Source organism: Photinus pyralis, unplaced genomic scaffold, assembly GCF_008802855.1.
Source record: "Photinus pyralis isolate 1611_PpyrPB1 unplaced genomic scaffold, Ppyr1.3 Ppyr1.4_LG3b, whole genome shotgun sequence".
NCBI lineage: Eukaryota > Metazoa > Arthropoda > Insecta > Coleoptera > Lampyridae > Photinus > Photinus pyralis.
Window position 1 is genome coordinate 18,035,807 of NW_022170510.1, and position 21,049 is coordinate 18,056,855.

Genomic DNA, 21,049 nt, shown 5'->3' on the forward strand with positions numbered 1-21,049 from the left:
TAGAAAATCAGCTGTTATGTTATTCGGTAGATCGTTAATTGTTGACAAGTACAAGCATGCATTAATGGTTAGGTTAAAAGATACGGTATTACCAATCGTTGATAAGTATAAAAACCTTGGTTTAATGTTAGACTCTAAGCTACGCTTCAAAAAACACATTGATCTAGTTGTAAACAAAGCTTTTATTAATCTTAAGATTATATTTAATAGTAGGTTCATTATCAATCGTAACATTAAGATAATGTTATGTGAAGCATTGGTACTGTCGCAATTTAACTACTGTAACTGTGTGTATGGTCCATGTATTGACCAAAGAGATTCCTTGAGAATTCAAAAGATGCAGAACTCTTGCCTTCGCCTAATATTTGGAATACGTAAATACGACCGAGTGACACATAAGCTAACGAACTTGAATTGGCTAAACATGTGTAATAGGAGATTGTTGCATTCCGCTTGTTTGTTCCATACCATACTGCAAACCAGAACACCTACATATTTATTTGAAAAAGTAATCTTTAGGAGCTCCGTTCACGATTTAAATATTAGAGATAAGCTTTCAATAACGATACCCCACCATAAAACGACACTTTTTAAACGTTCCTTCAGTTATAATATAGCCAACCTCTACAATGAATTGCCAACTGATTTAAAACAATTATCTTCTTATGCATTCAAAAAGAAATTGTACCTCATACTCCTTGAAAGACAGAAACATGCTTAGCAACACCATTCTTTCTTTACTTTTTTATAAATTTTTGTACTTTAGCTATAGATAGCAGTCTGCGCTTTTGCTTTTCACTCTTAGTTATAGTTATCTCTTTCTCTCTCTCATTACCGGGTCTTTAATAACAGCTGTTCTTGTCACTGTAATTAATACATATTGTTGAAGGGTTGAGTGGTAGAGCAGACGGGGTTATCTTGGTAGCTCCAGTCTGAACTCCGCCCTATTGAGTTATTCTTTTTTTTTATAAATGGGTTAAAATATTGTCTTACTTAATTAAAACTCAATAAATGTGATTATTATTATTATTATTATTATTATTATTATTATTATGGTCGGTGTTTCTTGTGAGAACTCAGGTCTAGCCTGGTTAACTAATCGCACGGATTAAAATCAAGTAACGATTAGTGTCTGTGAGGATGAAGGAGTTTTGTGTTTTTTAATTGTATTTATTAATTATTATTATTATTATTATTATTATTATTATTATGTAGATTAAACAGGTTGCTCGGAGGATGCACTCTCGAATGCTGCAAAGTGTTTCTGCCAGGAAGATTGTAGACTTTTTCAAAGATATGAACTTTATCGCATGAGGGTGGAATAGGGCTAATCTCTCCATACATGAATCCAACCCCACCTCAGAGAACTGCAATAATGATATAGGCCCCAATGAAACATACACAAAGGTAGATTCCTGCACAGAAAGTACACTGACACAAGGAAATTAAATTTATGTGATAATGATGGAAAAAAGAAAAACTGCAATTATGATTTCATGCATACGTTAGTAATAAGGACTTTCACAACTCAATTTATAAACCAAAGTAGTGGAAATTCTGTTACCAGAAAACCGAGTTGTGACCGGCATCTGCCTCTGTAATTGTTACATGATTGATATACTTACCGGAAGTGACGAGAACTTCAGTAATTCATCATCCCAGCCTCAAGTTTATTTACAGTTGCCCTATTCAAATTGAGGTTTATTTCCGGAAAATTGTGATGTAAACATTATGCAAACTATTCACGTTAAATAAGATCATATTTTCTTGAATACCTAGCGATAAATCAATTTTTTCCCAAATTTCCCACCAACTTAAGACGTCAGCATCGTAGGTGGCAAACTAATGATGGTGATACAATTACCATAAGAACTTCTATAGACATTAACGATTTTTTTTGTTTAGTTTACGCTTCGGTTGTGACAATTCCCCAGTTTAACCGCATGGAATGAAATGCTTTAATTAAGTTAGCTTATTTAAAATGAACAGCATGCGGATTTCCCAAGGCAGACAAGATAAATAGCGGTACCGTGAAACACGCTCGAGAGTACGAGACTCAAAATTTGTGATGGTCGTGTCAGGTCTCATTATCGTGTTTGTCTGCCCTATAAACTTGAGATAAATATTTTGCGCTACTGGTATTTGTGACCAAGTGCGTTGTAACCACCACAGTGCATAGTTATCGCAAGAAAAATGACGAATTACACAGGATTACTGCTTTGTGTTATTGTTGCAAGTGTGGGACATGCACGTAAGTTTCTGTTGACAAACCTTGCACAATAATTAGACTAGCCCAAAAGTAGAAATTAGACCAGTAGTTGATTCTACAGGGCCACTGATTCCTGACCTTTGAAGTTTGTTTTTTGTCATTGACTTTGATTAGTTAAAACAGTGCGTGTTTGATGAAATATAATTATGTATAATTTACTACTATGTTAAATTATTTCTCTTATAAGTTGCTACCAAGCGTACTTCTGCAATTTGCCATTAGCCTTCCTTTGTAGAACATCTGACAGCCAAACAATACGACAGTTGCTACACTCCCGCTGGAGATCCTGGACAATGTATATCTATCCGAAATTGTTTAGAGCTAGTAAGGGTTCTTCAACGTAGACCGTTAACAAACGAGGGTGCCGCGTATCTGAGAAGCGCGCATTGTGGCTTTGAAGGTCTTGACGCGAAAGTTTGCTGTTCTTTGAACGATCATGATTTGACGCCAACTACTGTGCGAGATAAAGAAACGACTACAGAAGGTACGCAAAAGATATTAAAGACTATGCTAATTCCATGTTTTTAGTTCCCCTATCTTCCCTATTACCCGACAAGTATGACTGTGGGCAATCATCTGCAGATAAAATTGTCGGCGGAGAAGTCGCGGATTTGTTTGATTTTCCTTGGATGGCTCTAATTGAGTACAAAAGACGTAAGTTTTGTTTTGGTTAAGTTAAAGGACAAATGCATTAATTATGTATGCTTCTACCAACCTTGAGCATTAAATTAGCGTATTTGTTCTATATGATAGCTACTGTGTTAAACCACAACGTTTGGTTTCAGCTGATGGATATGGTTTTTATTGTGGTGGTTCCTTGATTAGTCAGAGATATGTTTTGACTGCCGCCCATTGCTTGAAAGGAAATGACTTGCCAAGCGGTTTTGAGGTGTAAGTAGATATTATGCTTCATCCGTACTTTACATATCCAAATGCACTAAAAATAGAACTTGAGGGAAATCCGTGTGGGTTTAATGTATAATAACGAACAACTGCACTGTTTTAAAAGCTTATCGTTACCCTTCATAAAAGCTCAATGTACAGATTGAGGTCTCAAAATCCTTCCAAATTTAGTTACGCTCCTATCTGTAAATAACCACAGTAGTTGATTTGTAAATTCAAAGGTGGAAACGGTCAGGATGTTCTAACCTTGTGTCAGCATGTATTCTATGTTCGTGACCTGTTGAACGATCTGGTTTGCTACCTCACGATCCCTTGTCGAATGCCAGATGACAATATTCTATTCTATTCGTCGGGGCAACCTGACCATTGTGCTTACACCGTTCCTCTCAATAAAGCCTCCCCAGTTCCAGATAACTGTTGCCAAGGAGCTGATGTCGGACTTTGGTTAAAGCGTTACAGCGACAGACCACATGCTCGGTAGTTTCATCTGCCTCGGCACAGAACCTGTACATGGACTCTCCTGTAAGCCCAATGTTGTACAGGTGATAGTTGACCATCTACTGCCCCGTGAGGACACCGGAGGTCTTCCTAATCTGGATTCTATTCAGTTTTAGAAGCTTAGAAGATCCAGATTTGCCAAGGGGCTTTGTTTAAAAAAAACCTGGACTGTCTAAGTCAAGTTCTTGTTGCCACTGATCCTGGAATTGACTGGGTGATCCATTCTTTAATCCCTGGACCTGACAAGACAGAGGGGGCAAACCTAGAGTAGGCTCGGGTCCGACGAAGACCCCCTTACTGACTTCGCGAGCCAGCTCGTCCACCCGCTCTCGACCCTATCCCCCATCCTTTCTCCATTCAATTCTCTTTTTTGCTATGTTAGATATTTTTTATTATGTTGGGCGGTGTTTATGTATTTGTCTATGCCTGAACACTTATAATCATCGGTCCTCCGCTTCAAACCACTTGATAGAAAATTACGAGAAAATATCTCAACTTCAAAATGGTCACATTTACAGAGTGAGTTTTTTCCTATGTGCAGTATGGGGATCTCGTAAACCGTAAGAGATACAAAGTCGCTTAAATGGGCAAAGAGTTGCAGAATTTTATGTAGATTAAGTTTCCCTTTCAGAGTTTCTTGTCGTTCTACAAACAACGAAGTTGTCACAAAACCGAAAGATGTCATTTTCAAAAATGAGCTGGCGTTCATTGTTTTTCAAAGATACCAAAACGTAGTTTCAACAGACCCTTAGTCCTTTCGGACCGTGCCAAAATAAAATTTTTATAACTTGCGAGTTTCGAGTAAATTACAACTTTCTTATTTCTTATGGACGCTATATTGGCTTTTGATGTCCTTCGATAGATTGCAAAATAAGCGATACTAAACACTTAGTATTTCATTTGGGAGTCAATAATTCCATGGCCGTGTCGATGGTGACTATGCGAGACAATAAACAAATGAATTTAGTTTCAGTCGCAATCTGCCATGAAATACATTGTAAACTTCGAGGCATAAATGCAAGGTTGACTCTCAAATAAAATACTAAGTATCGATGATTTTGTAATTTTTTCTCTATCGAATGACGTCCATAAGAAACAAGAAAGTTGATGTGATTTACTCGAAACCCACAAGTGATAAAAATTTTATTATAGCACCATCAGAAAGCTGAGAAAAAATTACTAAGGGTTTGTTCAAAGTATTTTTTGATATCTTAGAAAATAAATTAACACCAACCAATTTTCCAAAATCACTGTAAAGTTCTTTTCATTTGACCACATGATGGTTCCGAGTATCAACCTATTCTCATAAAAGAACCTATGGTTTGTCATCGAAACTATATATCTTCGTGCAAAATTGTGGGCCACGTATTATGCGATGTCTGTGATAATAACAAATAGAGACGTTATCACTCATACTGATTTACCCACCAGGTTGTTTAGATAATTTGCGAATTAATTTCTTTGGCCTACGCTCTCTGATATCTTCGACAACTTCCATTAGCATATTTTTCGTTGACTTGTAGTAAGCACATGCGAGTCGAATATGAGCATCTTCTAAACGTGTGCACCTTTAAAAACAAATGCATGAAAATCCACCCCCCCCACCCCACCCCTTTAAAGCCAAAAAGTAAGGTTACATATAGTCCTTACAAAGTATTTTGTCTTTATTGTACTCACCTTAAGGGCAAAATTTAAGCTGTCTGTAGTTATTTTGGATCACTCCGTATATTCCTTGTAATAATAGCAAATTAAAGTTAATTCTAGGTCCAATTCATGTACTGAGGTTGTGAGAAGGTATACTGAAAATTGTTATTATCCTCTTTACTAACAATTCACAATCTTAGTACTAAATTCAAAAAGGCGATCAATACAAAATGCTAGATCTGGTATAATGAATGGTTTCTTTTATTTGAAGCTGAAATACGATCACTCAAAAATTCCGACGACAAATTACAATATCATATCAAAATTATTTGCACACAATAAGCCGCTTCAGACGTGTGACGATGAATTTCAGTCAATTCTTCTAGTTTTCGAGTCACAGAATTTAATTTCCGATATTGTTCGTATTTATCGTAATAGTTTCTAATTTGCAAGTTATGCCTTGAATATGAAACTCAACAAAACCTTAATTCACGGGTTTATACTTCCGCTACTTAAATCTCGGCACTGTAGGTGCACGCAATTTCTGCAAAAATAATCATTTGCGGGTGGTTAACTTAACCGTCTCACTTCTGGGCGCAAATTTGAATAACACAAAAATAAAGTCTACCCTGCGGTAAATTACATGTTGTTGACTTAAGTGCGCTCACGGCTCAACACGAATTTTGTGACAATTCCCCGCGGGTTCTCATGCTCTCGCGGTTCGACGCGAAGTTTCTCGCAGTTCGTTATTAATTCTTTCGCAGCTCGATGCTAATTCACTCGCTATTCTCCCCGAACTTCCCACAATTTTACCTTTTTTACACCCATCTCGTGACGTAAATCTTTTCCATCAATAAAACTATTTCTATTTACTCAATCAGATTTCTTAACAGTCATACATCGACTCATCTACTACGCAACAGGCTCAATAACCACGAGTCTTCCCACGACTGAAAAATAAACAAATCTCAACGTACGATCGCTGTTGGGTTAGGAATCTTCTACGCTTATTGTATCTAAACTCATACGTTTTGTGAAATAGTTACTTCTCAGCGAAAGCAGTCCAATTTCGTAGCATGGTAATTCCTATACCCCCAAACAAATTCAGGATTATTGACCATATCATGACTACTTGCGGAAATGTTGCTCAGCAACTCTACATGATGCAACTGTAAACATTTATTGGGTTCGATACGCCTTTTCGTAATTAAATAAAGAAAATAAAAAATAATAATAAAAATAAATAAATAACGAAACGTTGGCGGATTAAGATTTTCGCGAACAATGTACCAAAATCATCATCATCTCCATTTCAGTTTAAACTAAAACTTATTCCATTTCAGTGTAAGTGTCCGCCTTGGTGAATATGATTTGGAAACAGATGTCGACTGCGTCAACACACCCCAATACAAGACATGCTCAGAACCACCCATCGATGTCGCTGTTGTAGAGAAGATTGCACACGAGTATTACAATCCTTTCGATCCGAATCAATCCAACGACATTGCACTCCTTAGGTTGGCCCGAGATGTTCCCTACACAGGTACCTATTTAACCATGTTGTCTCTCAAATGTAAGCTGAATACAATTTTAGAATTTATCAAGCCGATTTGCTTACCCGTTTATCCGAATCTTCTAAAACAGACATTCGCGGGGACCAACGCTACTGTGGCTGGTTGGGGAAAAACTTCAGAAACTGGCACTGATAGCAGCGTTAAAATGAAAGTTACTGTAAGTAGTGTCTGGTTTTAGGCGGAATGTTGAAGGGTTTTCTTTACAGTTACCGGTGCAATCAAATCGGGATTGCGAAAACGTATACGGCGGCACACGTGTATCGCTGAGTAAGCTGCAAGTTTGTGCGGGTGGTGTAAACGGTAAAGATTCCTGTCGCGGTGATAGTGGTGGTCCTTTAATGAGCCTGTACACTGCGCCAGGTGAAATAAACTGGTACGTTATGGGAGTCGTTTCCTTTGGACCTGCGAAATGTGGACTAAATGGGTGGCCTGGTATATACACAAGAGTAACAGAATACATTCCATGGATACTCAAAAATATGAGGCCATAATGTAAAACGTATAGTTTGATTTAATGACATTGTGATTTTTGTTTAATAGTATTTAACTTAATTATGTTTTATTAGATAGTAAATAGTCTATTTATTTTTTTGAAAAGTGGTTAAATAAAGCCTTTGAAAAAATCGCTGTTCTTGATGATTACCACTCGGATAAGTAACAAGTTTGCATTAAAGTGTAATAAATGACAGTTGAAATCCGAAGAATACAGTAGAGTAAACTTATTACAAATTTAAATATTGCCATCCTCATTTTTCGAAAATCTTAAAATCTTAAATTAGATCTAACTGTATACCGTAATTCTAAAACGCCAAACGAAAAAAGAGTTGCCAACCTCGTATACAAAAGTACTGTAATTTGTTATCTAATGCAGACATTTTTTTGTGCTATTTTCATAAAAAATACCGTAGGAGTCTTCTTCGAAGTACACCTAGCAGAACCTTGCAATTTTCTTCTAAAGTAACATTTTAAAAATAGTCCTAGAGCTCTTGAATACCGTCTACGGGATTTAAGAAATGTCAGTAATATTTTCTCAAAAATTAAAGGTCCTCCTAGAAATCTATTTTGATAATATTTTGAGTCTGAAATACCTTAGACATTTCGGTAGGAACCTTTTTATAAATATTCGTGGGAATTTTAAGAATCATTTCTCATGTTCTGGAATATCCAATCAAAAATAGTCTTCCTAAAAAGTCTTCCTAATAAACTTATTTTTTTAGTTAGTAGAGCTCCAGATTAAAATAAAGTTTGATGAGAATTACGCAAGGAAATGGAATGTTTTCAATGGAGAAGATCATGTCTCCCAAAAATTGCACCACAATTAGACTACAAACATTTTCTAAGTTTTCCAGTTTTTGGAAAAATTTCTTCGGAGTTTTTTGGGAACTTTGTACTTTATTTTTGGCCTGGTTCGAGTTCTAGTTGGAGTTCCGGATAGTCTTAGTAATTCTAAAAGCTTCTCTAAAATGCTTTTAGCTGACACCTTATAATAAAAACCGCTTCAACAGTTCTAGTAGTAATGATAGTAATGATTTGTTTAGCCTTATATTCAAAAGTTTTTTTTATATTCCAAAGTGCGAAGCAATATTTAGAGTCATTGTGTGTAATGGTGTGTTAATTTCCTTACGGTGGGTTGTAGGTTAGAAGCTTTTCTATCTCTGAAGATTCACCTGTATTTTTTGTGACTTCGAAGGTTGAGTTATATCTCGAATTACACTTATTCCTTTATGAGGATCTAATTGGGAAATTTAACACGTGGTACCCAATCTGCCATTTGGGGTAGGTGCCATTTAGATTTGGAGATGGGCGTTCTATGTAGTCTCTTTATAGGGTTTTTTTTGGTACCCTTGCCGAAAAATAAATCTCAGTTCGAGGGTACAATAACTACAAGGGCTTGTACCTCTGCAAATTACCGTCGTAATTAGGAGCTGTACCTGTTCGCTCTTATCAGTTAGAGAACGACCATCTCGTAAGCCCGCCTCGACTTCAACTGACATATGGCCACTTGGGAATTAGATAAGATTTGGGATAACAGGATTTAATCAACCAGGGGATACTTTTCTCTTCTATTTTGTTGTAAAGTGTATCGTTTATCACCTCTTAAAGGGGATAAATACTTGATTTTTGATCGTGTTACCAATGGTTGGTGTACGTACGTTGTCTTCCTTTAGAAGTAGTGTACGAGTGAATTATTGTAATCGGATATTGAATCGTAGAGTACAAGTAGAGGTCTTGGTTGGCCTCTCAGGCAGTCATTATTTAATCACTGAGTTTCCTTTCTTTTCTGATCTGCCTTCGGTGACAGTTGCATTGTGGAGAGCTGCACATTTACCCACAGGTAAGATTTTTATTTTTTTATGATTGCACATTTAATCAATAATTTTGAATATCGGGGAGTATTTTTATATTTGTGGAGGGGCAATTTTACTTGGAATAAAGTTCTGCTAACTAATGGTGTTAAACAAGTGCCTCTATTACAACGACGGCAGATGTGTACGTGGAGAGCAGTGTTTGTATTCAAACAGAAAAAATAAGATGATAAGAAGGTCAAAACAAAAAATAAGGTGCATTCTGCCTACGTATTTCTTTTAATAAATATTTAATTTACAAAGTATATCACTCCAATTAGCGGCTCCCGTTCCCAGGGTGTGTTTTTGTAATAAATGGCGACCGTGACAGGACGGTGGCGGTGTACAACGAAAGGAGAACGAGATTGTGAAATCTGTCTGGTGGAAGATGACGGAAGCACTAAAGAAACGACGTACTGTGGCCCGCGGTGCTTTTACTCGGGCATTTACTGCATTTATGGAGACTGTTCAACCAGAACCACTTTAGACATTAAGCGCAGTGCGTTTCAATTACTGGAAATACGGCTCAAAGAATTAGACATCACTCAAGAGAATTATCCAAAAGAATGTTTCAAAGTCACACTCATTAGTCTAACAGAAGATCAAATATATTGTGCTAGTGTTAGTGTTAGTGAGTGCTGCAAAAACTTATCGATGGTATAGTAATATTTGAAAAACACTATCGAGTTTGTTCTAGTTTACGAAGAAATCGTCATTAACTTGGATAGTAAGGAAATGGGATTCCCGTCGCTGTTATCAGGTTTTGATAACCCTAGAACTACCGCCAATATTTGGTGGAACTTGTATTTGTAAACATCAGGGCAATGACAAATTACATAGTATCATTGCTTTGCGCGATTGTTGCATGTGTATATGCAGGTAAGTTATGACTATTGGACATTGGTATTGACGGATGGATGTCAAATTTTACAAATAGGAATTACCGTTAAAAATTTTAATGGTTTTTCTACAACTGCTATAATGTCTTAGATACAATTACAGCAGCACACGCAATATCATTTTCGGCGCATTAAAATATCTCTCTCTGACGCAAAATGCGGCTTTGAATTTAGCGCTAATTATTTGCAAAAGTTAAATGTTTACGAGTTTATTTTTAGAATATACAACACCTAAACAATATGAGAGTTGCGTCACTCCTGCGAAGACCCCTGGACACTGTATACCTTTTCGAGATTGTTCGGAGCTGATAAGAGTGTTTAAAACTCATCCATCAAGCCTAACAGACGCATACTTAGGAAATGCTCATTGTGGTTTACAGGGTGTGGAAGAAAAGGTTTGTTGTTCTCTAGAAGGTAACGATTTCGATTTAGTTTTTGCACCAGATACCAAAACGAACGATGGTGAGTAAACGCATTAAAAAAAATTGACCTTATTCAGTTTTTAGACACAACTTGGTTGCTACCTGAGAAAGACTTTTGTGGAAAACCGGCTGATTACAGTCACGGCGAATCACTAGATGAATTATATGAATTTCCTTGGACAGCACTTCTTAAATTTGAGAAGCGTAAGTTCCGATTTGGAACCATTGACTGGGCTATCACACTCTTATATTACCTATGTTGCAGATGCAATATCGGTTTTTCATTGTGCTGGTTCCCTTATTAGCGATAGATATGTTTTGACAACCGCACGCTGTTTGAAGCCGAGGTACTTGCCAATTGACGGGGAGTTGTAAGTAGTGATCTTTTCTTAAAATAGTAGTGTTGTTATTTTTCCCAAATTGGCGGGAGCCAAAGTAAGATGTGTATCAGGTGTCCCAACGAAAACTACTTACTACGACAAACAATTATCGCCCAATGCCGGAGGATGACACCAGAGGTCTTCAGAATTTTAAGTCTGGGTTTGGATCAAGATTGTATGGAAGCTAGTGGAGGTCATTTCGAGCAATCGATTCGTTAGTTTAAAATTTATATTACCGGATTTCAGAGGGAGTAAAAATTTGCGTTGGAACACCGTGTACCACAAAAAGTCAGATAATCTAATGCTACAATAAAACCACTCATTCCATTGCTCATATCATATCTATTTCAAAATGTCTTTGCAAGATTAAGTAGTTTTCCGTAACGATAACGTCAAAGTGTGATGTGATGTTATGCACAAGAGGCTTGAGAAATTGTTGTTGAGAAAAATTGGATTGAGTGTTCAAAATATAATAAATGCAAGTACACATATAACATTGTAGTGTATAGAACATAAGTATTTTGTACCTACATTACGTCTATGGGCCTGTCTCTTTCGCAGAGTGGGTGTCCGTCTCGGTGAATACAATTTGAACAAAGAAATCGATTGTGCCGGTACACCTCGGTACAGGACATGTTCCGAAAAAGCTATCGACGTACCAGTCGTAGAAACAATCGCGCATGAAGATTACAACCCTATGAACAATTTCAACGACATAGCGCTCCTAAGGCTGGAAAAAGATGTCGGCTTTACAGGTGACCATCTGAAGAGACTTGATTAATACCTAGTAATGTAAACAATTTTAAGATTTTGTCAAACCCATATGCTTACCAATTTATCCGGACGTGGTAAACACATCATTCTCGTGGAGCTATCTCACCGTGTCAGGTTGGGAAACCTCAAACCGGAGCATTAAACGAAAAGCTAATGTGAATATTGAGTACCTAGCATGTTTTTGACCACTGATACAGTTTTTGTTTTTAGCTGTTCATATTACCACATTGTGACGATGCGATTAAATTATCGGGTCTGCCAGCGAATATGTTACAACAACTTTGTGCATATTCTGCAAATCGTAGCGATTTTTGTAGGGGCGATGGTGGTACTCCTCTAATGTACTTTCATCTTAGTGAAAGGTATTGGTCACTCATTGGAATGATGTCTTTTGAACATTCAACTTGCGGCCCCGATGTGTACACGCGAGTAACAAATTACGTTCCATGGATACTGAAACACATCAAACCCTGATGTTTATACATTTTGTACATTTTTCCGATGTATACTTACTTCTGAATAAAAGGTTTCTAAAGGGCAGCTCTATGGGCCCTATCAGGTAACAAATTACCACTAGTACATCTTGTACATAACAAACTACTTTGCACAAAGACCTATAGGCCGTGCTACTTCACTTCGTCGTCGTCGAAATGTCCCTTGAAGAGGAAACTATTCAAAAATCACAAACATAATTGACCCAATGAGCTAGTAGCCCTAATTTACGGAGCGCTGTCATTGCAGGTTAGCCAAGACTCAAATTTGCTTTGGCGTTCACCATCCACACAAAATGGTAGTCGTTTGGCAGATCAGGTGTCCTGATAAGAAAGTGATGTTGTTAAGCCTTGTAATTATAGTGAATGTAGAGTTGAATTTGAAATTTACACTCGAACTTGAAATTAACATGTGAATATAACAAATGAAATGAAAAAACCAACATAGCTTTAATTTAATTAATGAGAGGACTATTTACAAAATAATAATATTACAGAAACGATTAAACAAAAAAAAACAAAATTCCGTTGCGCAAGAGTTATGCGCGTTTACAAGATCTTTCCGACGGCACAAATTTGAAAGCAATCGGACGAAAACTGTAGCAGAAGATAGGAAAAACTTACCACGTCAGTAAACCCACGCTCGGAGATGGCGCCCAAATGTTGCCGACCCCACATCATGTAGCCCTGTCTCCAAAGTTGTTAATTACACGGTCCCGGTAGGTACATGTACACTCCTCGTCTTTCTACAAGCGTTCTACGATTCCTCATTTGCTGCCAGCCAGTCAGCCGGACAAAGTAAGATCAAAAGCTAGCTTTTTAAAAATAAATTTGCAAAAATGTGATAAAAAGTTCTGGGGCAGCATTTGGACAAAGGAATAGGAAAACCTCATTTTATTGACAGAATTATAAATACAAACGAATGTTTAGAAATTTTAAAAGAATCACATTTATACCAGGAAAAATATCGGATAGAACAGGAACTTCAACAAGCCGACGGGGCGCCACATGCAAACCGCACAAAAAGCTATGAAATGAATGAAAGACCACTGTGTGCCATTTTTAAAATGAATTTTAGATGAAAAAGGTACTGCGGATACATTCTGAAAGAACTATAGGTACCCGACTTGAAGCAAAAACTTAAAGAGAATTGGCATTAATTTACCACAAAAATCTACGGGCTGTAATAAAAAATATACAATTGTGAACTTTAAAATTATGTTTGCCGTTTCCTACGGATTTCTATTTCTTGTAGAAGTTTGAAGTTACCGTTTATATTTTATACAGGGTGAGTTTTTTTTTCATTTTCACTCTAAGGAACTCAAAAAATAAGTTTAACCAACCATAGGTAAGTGATTTTTTCAGCTTTCTCATTGTTGTAAAATAACATTTTTATGACTTCTGGTTTCGAATTTTCGCGTAATATTAACTTTCTTATTTCTTGTGGAGGCCATATTGGATTTTTACGTCACTCGATAGAAAAAAATTACAAAACCAGTGATACTAAACACTTGGTATTTCATGTGGATATCAACTTTGAATTTTTGCCTTGAAGTACATATTTCTTATGGCAATAATTCCGTGGCCGTGTTGATGGTGACTATATGAGAGACAATAAACGAACATTTTAAAATAATTTCAAGCCAGCTTTGGAATTATTTCCAATAGATTGGTAGGTAGGTTGATTACCAGAGGAAATATTAAGTGTTTTGTAATTCTATCGAGCAACATAAAAATCCAATATGGCGTCCATAAGAATTACGAAAGTTGATGTGATTTACTCGAAACCCACAAGTTTATTTTAGTACCATCAGAAACCTGAGAGAATATAACTAAGACTTTCTTAAAATTATTTTTGGATATCATTCACTCTTATATTACCTATGTTGCAGATTCATTAAAGTGGTGGTACTCTTTTTGAACTGCCCTATATATACAGTACATAGTGTATAGGTGCATGGAATGGATGTAAGAGTGTATGTAAGTTTCTAATGTGTAGTATACGAAATATATACCGGTCATATAGATCATCATGCTCCGATTTGTGCTTTCAGAATTTTTCGGAAAAAAATTGTGATTGTTTTAGCGCATTTTCCAACTCATGTTGGTGTACGTATTGTGTTTTTTTTTCGTCCTGCCTGAAGATGAGGTCATAAAGTGTAATTTAGAGGCATGATACCATTACCTACACCCATGCGTAATGAAAAAAATAGACCATGTGCTTTGGAAGTGATAATTATCTACAAATGTCAAAACTGTCAACAAACGTCGTTTTGAGTTTGCCTTATTAACGAACGACAAAAAGCGAGTCCGTCCGTCCTTCTCCTTGACTACTCATACAGTTTTCAAGATATTTAGTTCGTTCGGTTTTCATTCGGTAGTTAATAACCCTGGCACCTCAACCAAGAAAAATCTTGACGATTAATGTGCGCATACGCAATTTCTTATTTATGGAAGTATTTCTTTCAAATTTTAACCACAGATGCTTCTAGTAAAGACGAGCATATCGCATGCTGTAAAAATCAGACGTGGCAACTTGTTTATATATAGAGATTTTTTGAAATTTTAACCACAGATTCTTGTAGTAGCAGACTACGCAATGCTAGATTTCTAATTTATAAGAATATTTGTGCCATAACTTATTTTCCTTTGTACACAAAGATAATCCGTTATATGACCTTTCGGGAATGATTGATCAATTAATGGAAAATGCGCTAAAGTTACTCGCCTTAAGGCGAAAACGTTTTTCTCATTTTTTAATCATAACTCCTTTATTTTTTATGATGGAAAGTTCTAGGTTTTTACAATCTACCAGGCAATTTACATCCCGTCTAAAACTCCTAAAATGGGGTGAGCAGAAAGGGCTAAAATAAGGTAGTACTCGCATATAAATACACGTTTTAAACGTCTATGGGTATTTCACTAAATTTGTGTCGTACAGAAAATTCCCGGCGAGGAAAATGTTTGGAATTAAAAAAGCTATAATTGGATGCTGCATCATTTTTTACGCCTCTTCAGTTGTTTTGTAGGTATTTTGAAGAGGGGGGGCGTTTTTTACAAAATTGCAGAAATTCGTTTTTCAGTTTTAGCGTCAATTATTTCAAAATTAAGTCGTCTAACCTGGTCACACTTCTAGAATGAATTAATAATACGTAATTAGGAAAAACTGGAAAAGGGGAAGGACTAATTTTAATAAGGGTGGTAATTGGGGGTTGCCTGCGCTGATTTTTTTCGATAAAAAAAGGACGTATCTACCTTATATTTTCATCGTAACTCACTCAATTTTTATGCTAGTTTGTTTAAAAAAAAAAGAAGCAAATGTTTTTTTAAATACTTTAAAGAATATTCTAGTTTTTATCGGAAAATGCATAATTTTGCCGTTAGTTGACTGTGCAAACTCGCATATTTATCGTTTGACGACAAGAGCTAACCATTAAAAAGCCACAACTCTGTTCGTATTGGTCATAAGTACAGCAATTATTTAAAAAAACATTTTCTTTGATTTTTTTTAAAGCTACGATTTTGTTCTGGGGAAGCTTTTTTAATAAAATGCATACTTTTTGAGTTTTTCGGGAATAATCAATTAAAAACATTGATCTTTAATATGCAAAACTCAACTTTCGGTCGCGAATAACTAGAGAAGTAGTTATTAACGTATGTATAGAGCGCGTTTTGCTTAGAATTAATTGTTCATCTATTTCTGTGTTAAAATTACGAGTACAATAATAAATTGCCACCCTCGAGTTGGGGTGGCAACCACACCCAGGGTGAAAGCGCCCTTTGGCGTGACATAGATTCTTTTGTCTACTTTCTGTCAAAATTTTAAGTTAATCCTTCCTTGATATCAAATGATTCCATAAGGATTGACGGTCCAATTATTTATATCTGAAAAACAACAATCATAACCATTTGTGGTACCAAAAATGCCGCGTCTAATTTACGAAGCCGCAAGCGCTTTACTTAAAATGGTCAGCATAGACATTTTTAAAGCAAGATAAACAGCGATACCTCGCAGCGCGCCGGTCAGCACAAACCTAACATTCGCGGTGATCGGGTCAAATGCCATTATCTGTTTTTTTGGCCTATAAACTTCGCATAAATAGTTTTTTTTTGCTGGAATTTGTAAATAAATCACAGTACATAGAAAGACCAAGAAAAATTATGAATTGCAAAGGATTACTGTTTTGCATCTTTGTTGCTGGTGAAGTACATGCACGTAAGTTTCTGTTCAACATTGCACAATATTTTACTATGCACCAAAAGTAAATATCTGGTGACTTTAATTCTGGAATTTACTATACCTAAGAGGTCTGTGTTTCCAGACTGTGCTACCTCAATTTTCTACTAAAACAACTGTAATTTCGATTGACTGACTGACTTTTTTGTAGAACATCTAAAATTGAAACATTACGACAGTTGCTACACTCCCGCTGGAGGACCTGGTCACTGTATAAATATTCGAAATTGCCCAGAACTAGTAAGCATACTTCAACGTCGTCCGTTAACAAGCGACGATGCCGCGTATCTGAGAAGCGCCATTTGTGGTTTTGAAGGTGTCGACTCAAAAGTTTGCTGTTCTTTGGACGAGCATGAGTTCAAACCATCTACTGTGGAAGAAAAAGCACCGAGTACATCAAGTCATCAATGGAGAGGCATTTCATCGCAATTTGTCATTAACAATGTTAGCTGATTACCTTTCGTTATAGAACATTTAGTAGCCAAAGACTACGACAGTTGCGACACTCCCGCTGGAGATCCTGGCCGGTGTATAGATCTACGATACTGTCCGGAGCTAGAAACAATACTTCAACGTCGCCCGTTAGCACGCGATAGCGTTACTTATTTGCAAAGGGCCCATTGTGGCTTTAAAGATCTCAACCCAAAAGTTTGCTGTTCTTTAAAGGACAAAGAAAGTATTACAAGAGATAAACAAGGCACATTAAATGACTACACCAATTATAAGGTTTTACAGCCAATGTCGTCCTTATTACCAGACAAATATGACTGCGGACAATCATCTGCAGAAAAAATTTTCGGCGGAGAAGTCGCGGATATGTTCGACTTCCCTTGGATAGCTCTAATTAAGTATAAGACACGTAAGTTTTTATTTTTAAATTAAACGGTTATTACATTGCACCATCCTTGATCAGTGTTGGTACCTATACTGTATTATAGTATTTCGGTGATTTACACAACTGTCCTTTTCTGATTCAGTTGATGGATATGGTTTCCATTGCGGTGGTTCATTGATTAACACGAGGTATGTCTTGACCGCCGCACATTGCTTGATAGGAAAAGATCTTCCAGAAGCGTAAGTTAAATCATTTATTTGCTATCTTATAGATCCTTCACAAGCTCCAAGTCAGTAAAAATGAGAGGGTGAGTAGGTACTACATATCTATAATAAAATCATTGTTCTCGTCCATAAATCCAAACTCCATCAAACACTAGGCCTTTCTAAACCTCGTTACATTATAGCCCGTGTTTGACCCTAATAGCAGATAAATGAATGACCTCTCGTTGATAAAATCACAGATAAATGAATTTGATCGACAATATTGGTTTTCCCTTCACGAGAAATGGGAATTTCGGATGGTAATTGAATGGAGGGGCGGCCCAACGCTTTGATTACGTCAAGTGTAATTACCGCACGCCAAGAATGTGAAAACCATTTCCCAGTAGTCCTACCGTTAAAAAAGTATTTCCTATCGGAATATCGAAATTGGGAGAGCTTGTATCACCTTTTGATAGCGGGCACCGCCCCTCCAGAGGGGTTTTCAATTACAAACAAATTAATTAGACGTTGCCATGCTTTTTTTTTGTTAAATCCGGGGAGATTTCTAATTTAAAAACATTTGAATTTTGCAATGTTAACATTTTTTTAAATTAGAATTTTCAAAAATGTAAATTTTTTATTATTTTGTAAGCCTCAGACCGGAGTGTTAAGTTGCGAAAGCTCATAGCAGTTAAGTCGTAAAACTGTTGCTCATTATATTCGGAAATTATTTGCCACTAGACACAATTCACAAATGTCAGCAATTCAAATTTAAGAGATGCTTTTTTTTTAATTTAAATTTTTTTAATTCTTGATAATTTTCAATCGTTGAAGCTGGCAGTCATATTTCTTTCTTTTGGAATTTTGAAAAATGATTTTCTACAAATTCATCGAGGGAAGCATGCCAAGAATTAAAACCCGTTCCCAAATTTAATTTTTACTGCTGACCGGTTCTGAGGCATAACATTTAATAAAATTTAATTACGAGAGAGTGTGACCGACAGTATTTTTTGGGGTTTGAGATTTCTAAAAGTTGAAGGTTAACTCCACATCAAATTCACAAAATTTTTGACTTACAATTTTAATTTTGTAAATGTGTAAAATACAAAGAAATCCTATGATTCAAGAGTTCCGTGAATTTAAGAAATCTAAATTTGAAAATTCTGGGGGGGGGGGGGCTTTAACAGTCTTCGAAAACCTCTATATTTAAATTCACGGACTTGAATGTTAAAATAGGATTTTGTAATTTGGAGACTTTTCACTTTGATTAATTTTAACTTTAGCGACACAAAAATGAACGTTAACATTTTCTGACTTTGCTAACAGTTTTTTGATCGCAATTTCACTTTACACGGGATATTAGAGTATCTTTCTTTCTAATTTGTGGCACTGCGTAAAATGAGGCAAAATGTTTGTGGAATTTGCTGAATAGCACGTCGCGTCGTTTATAAATACGAACAGTGTCTTTATCTAACTGTATTACGATTGCGAGCTTTTAAAGTCCTACACGTTAATGTGTAAATGTTCCTTGACCTAATTTTATATCACGTTAATCCTTATTGAAATGACACTTCTTTTGCAAACTAAGGTGCGCGGCAACTGCACGTAAATTCCGCTAAGGGTACCGAAAGCTAAAATACACTTTTTCTATTATAATCCAAAATACGAACTTCACTTTTTCAAGTAACTTCCCTACTGGGGCAAAATGATAAATTCCAAAAAAAAACGACTGAATATTATTGACACTAGTTGTCGCTATGAACGGGATCAACTTCTTCTTTTTAAGCTCGGTTATCCCGAATGACAAATCGGATTATTTAGGCTCTAAAAGCCGCTATATGAAAAGGCATATGGTTTGATCTAACCAGGTCGACTTCCAAGGTCAGAATCAGTAATTTTGTGCAAAATTCGTCCCCTCTCTTTACCATAAGCTGACTTAAAACGCTGACTTCCATGGCGGCGATACTTCGTTAGTTTTCATTGGTTTGTCGACTCTAAGGTTGTCTACAGAAAAAACTGACTCAACAAAATTTTTCCAAGGAAAGCTTAATTCGCAGTGTAATAAATGAAACATTATATAACCTCTTTTTAGCTTGTAAAACGAACAAATTTCCGTCAATAAGGCGCCAAATGCGATTTAAAACAAAGACATGACTGGTAGCTGTGACGCAGATTTACATATGAAGCTCGCTGAACTACAATCTACAAAATAAAAACTTGAACCTGACATAATGAATAAAACTTTGACCGTCTTTAAACTTGAAAACTTTTCCTTCACTGAAAACGATCGCAAAAATGTACGTAAAATAAACGTTCCCGTTACACGTCCATGTCCAGTTCCGAACGTTACAGCATTACTACATTCTCACTTCAGCATGCATTCAGCATTCAGCATTTGAACCTTCACTATTATTAAGACGGCGATATATTTTGCACAACACATTTCCTTAAATACATCCGAATAAAAAATCGCGATATTTTTGCTATTGCCCTTGATTGCGTTATTATTTTGAGCCATGCTGACGGTGTGGTCTTGTGTTTTCAGAGTTAGTGTCCGCCTAGGTGAATACAATTTGGAACTAGATTTGGATTGCACCAGCACACCCGAATACCCGATGTGTGCCGACAAGCATATTGACATTCCTATCGCAGAAATGGTCGTACACGAACACTACCGCCCATTCGATGACAACCAATACAACGACATTGCACTCTTAAGGTTGGCTCGAGATATTCCCTACACAGGTATCTACAAGAAAATTTTCCACCTACAAGTAAGTTTCATACAATTTTAGACTTCATCAAGCCCGTTTGCTTACCGATCTATCCCAATCTTATAAACGAATACTTCGTGGGGACAAATGCTACTACGGCTGGTTGGGGAAGAACCGAAACTCAGCGTAGCGGCAGCAGCATTAAAATGAAAGTTACGGTGCGTAGTTTATGATCTTCGGTCGAGTAATAAAGAAGTTTACATTGCAGTTACCGGTAAGGTCAAATCTAGATTGTAAAGATGTTTATGCTAGCAGACGTGTATCGCTGAGTATACAACAACTTTGTGTTGGTGGTGAAAGCGGTAAGGATTCCTGTAAAGGTGACAGTGGTGGTCCTTTAATGCATCTATACACTGGCCCGGGTGAAATAAACTGGTACATTATCGGAATCGTTTCTTTTGGACCGCAGATATGTGGACTAAATGGGTGGCCTAGTGTATACACAAGAGTAACAGAATACGTTCCGTGGATACTCAAACATCTGAGGCCATGATTTTTAAAAGATAGGTTAATCACAATGAGATCTTTGTCTAATAGTCTTTAATTTAAAGGAATGTATTTTTTTGGAATTTGTTAAGTAAAAGTTTTGTAAAAGTTCACTGTTCTTGATGAAACATGCTTAGGAGAGTAACTCGAACGTTTTTCTTACACTCCTTTAACGATAACTGTTTCGGTGCTCATAAGATATCCAGGAAAAGTACTGAAAAACTAAAAAAAAAGAAACGATTAACCTTGCTTACCCCAGTAACTGGGTTCCCATATAAATACAATAGGAATAGAGAATAGATCATACTACTACTA

General features: G+C 36.5%; 3 protein-coding genes across 7 annotated transcripts; all 3 read left to right on the forward strand.

The window, feature by feature from the left end:
• Window positions 1–1,992: 1,992 nt before the first annotated feature.
• LOC116166549 (CLIP domain-containing serine protease 2-like) lies at window positions 1,993–7,513 on the forward strand. Its single transcript, XM_031481539.1, has 7 exons — window positions 1,993–2,251; window positions 2,505–2,753; window positions 2,798–2,923; window positions 3,055–3,160; window positions 6,658–6,857; window positions 6,909–7,045; window positions 7,095–7,513. Exons 1-7 carry the CDS (start codon window positions 2,194–2,196, stop codon window positions 7,377–7,379), a joined length of 1,161 nt encoding a protein of 386 aa, XP_031337399.1. The 5' UTR covers window positions 1,993–2,193; the 3' UTR covers window positions 7,380–7,513.
• A 1,584-nt stretch (window positions 7,514–9,097) lies between these two features.
• LOC116166553 (serine protease easter-like) lies at window positions 9,098–12,284 on the forward strand. 4 transcript variants are annotated; one of them, XM_031481549.1, is made up of 8 exons: window positions 9,098–9,223; window positions 9,931–10,112; window positions 10,352–10,594; window positions 10,639–10,758; window positions 10,820–10,925; window positions 11,496–11,689; window positions 11,742–11,863; window positions 11,919–12,284. In XM_031481549.1, the coding sequence occupies exons 2-8, from the start codon at window positions 10,058–10,060 to the stop codon at window positions 12,180–12,182; spliced, it is 1,104 nt and encodes a 367-aa protein (XP_031337409.1). In that variant the 5' UTR covers window positions 9,098–9,223; window positions 9,931–10,057; the 3' UTR covers window positions 12,183–12,284. The 4 variants fall into 4 exon arrangements, with proteins under 4 accessions (XP_031337409.1, XP_031337410.1, XP_031337407.1 ...); XM_031481547.1 differs by lacking the exon at window positions 9,098–9,223 and adding an exon at window positions 9,296–9,864; XM_031481548.1 differs by lacking the exon at window positions 9,098–9,223 and adding an exon at window positions 9,296–9,854.
• On the forward strand, window positions 12,192–20,821 carry LOC116166545 (CLIP domain-containing serine protease 2-like). 2 transcript variants are annotated; one of them, XM_031481533.1, is made up of 8 exons: window positions 12,192–12,267; window positions 12,321–16,415; window positions 16,588–16,851; window positions 16,906–17,295; window positions 17,414–17,510; window positions 20,020–20,219; window positions 20,270–20,406; window positions 20,457–20,821. In XM_031481533.1, exons 2-8 carry the CDS (start codon window positions 16,259–16,261, stop codon window positions 20,739–20,741), a joined length of 1,530 nt encoding a protein of 509 aa, XP_031337393.1. In that variant the 5' UTR covers window positions 12,192–12,267; window positions 12,321–16,258; the 3' UTR covers window positions 20,742–20,821. The 2 variants fall into 2 exon arrangements, with proteins under 2 accessions (XP_031337393.1, XP_031337394.1); XM_031481534.1 differs by lacking the exon at window positions 12,192–12,267 and adding an exon at window positions 17,543–17,578 and having other exon boundaries at window positions 12,417–16,415; window positions 17,414–17,459.
• Window positions 20,822–21,049: the final 228 nt, after the last annotated feature.

Coding starts and splice junctions, on each gene's coding strand:
- LOC116166549 (XM_031481539.1), top strand. CDS start 2,194: ATGACGAATTACACAGGATTACTGCTTTGTGTTATTGTTGCAAGTGTG. Junction 2,754..2,797: donor TAAAGAAACGACTACAGAAG/GTACGCAAAAGA, acceptor CCATGTTTTTAG/TTCCCCTATCTTCCCTATTA. Junction 7,046..7,094: donor GCGTTAAAATGAAAGTTACT/GTAAGTAGTGTC, acceptor TTTTCTTTACAG/TTACCGGTGCAATCAAATCG.
- LOC116166553 (XM_031481549.1), top strand. CDS start 10,058: ATGACAAATTACATAGTATCATTGCTTTGCGCGATTGTTGCATGTGTA. Junction 10,113..10,351: donor TGTTGCATGTGTATATGCAG/GTAAGTTATGAC, acceptor GTTTATTTTTAG/AATATACAACACCTAAACAA. Junction 10,595..10,638: donor AGATACCAAAACGAACGATG/GTGAGTAAACGC, acceptor TTCAGTTTTTAG/ACACAACTTGGTTGCTACCT.
- LOC116166545 (XM_031481533.1), top strand. CDS start 16,259: ATGCCATTATCTGTTTTTTTGGCCTATAAACTTCGCATAAATAGTTTT. Junction 16,416..16,587: donor TGCTGGTGAAGTACATGCAC/GTAAGTTTCTGT, acceptor ACTTTTTTGTAG/AACATCTAAAATTGAAACAT. Junction 20,407..20,456: donor GCATTAAAATGAAAGTTACG/GTGCGTAGTTTA, acceptor TTTACATTGCAG/TTACCGGTAAGGTCAAATCT.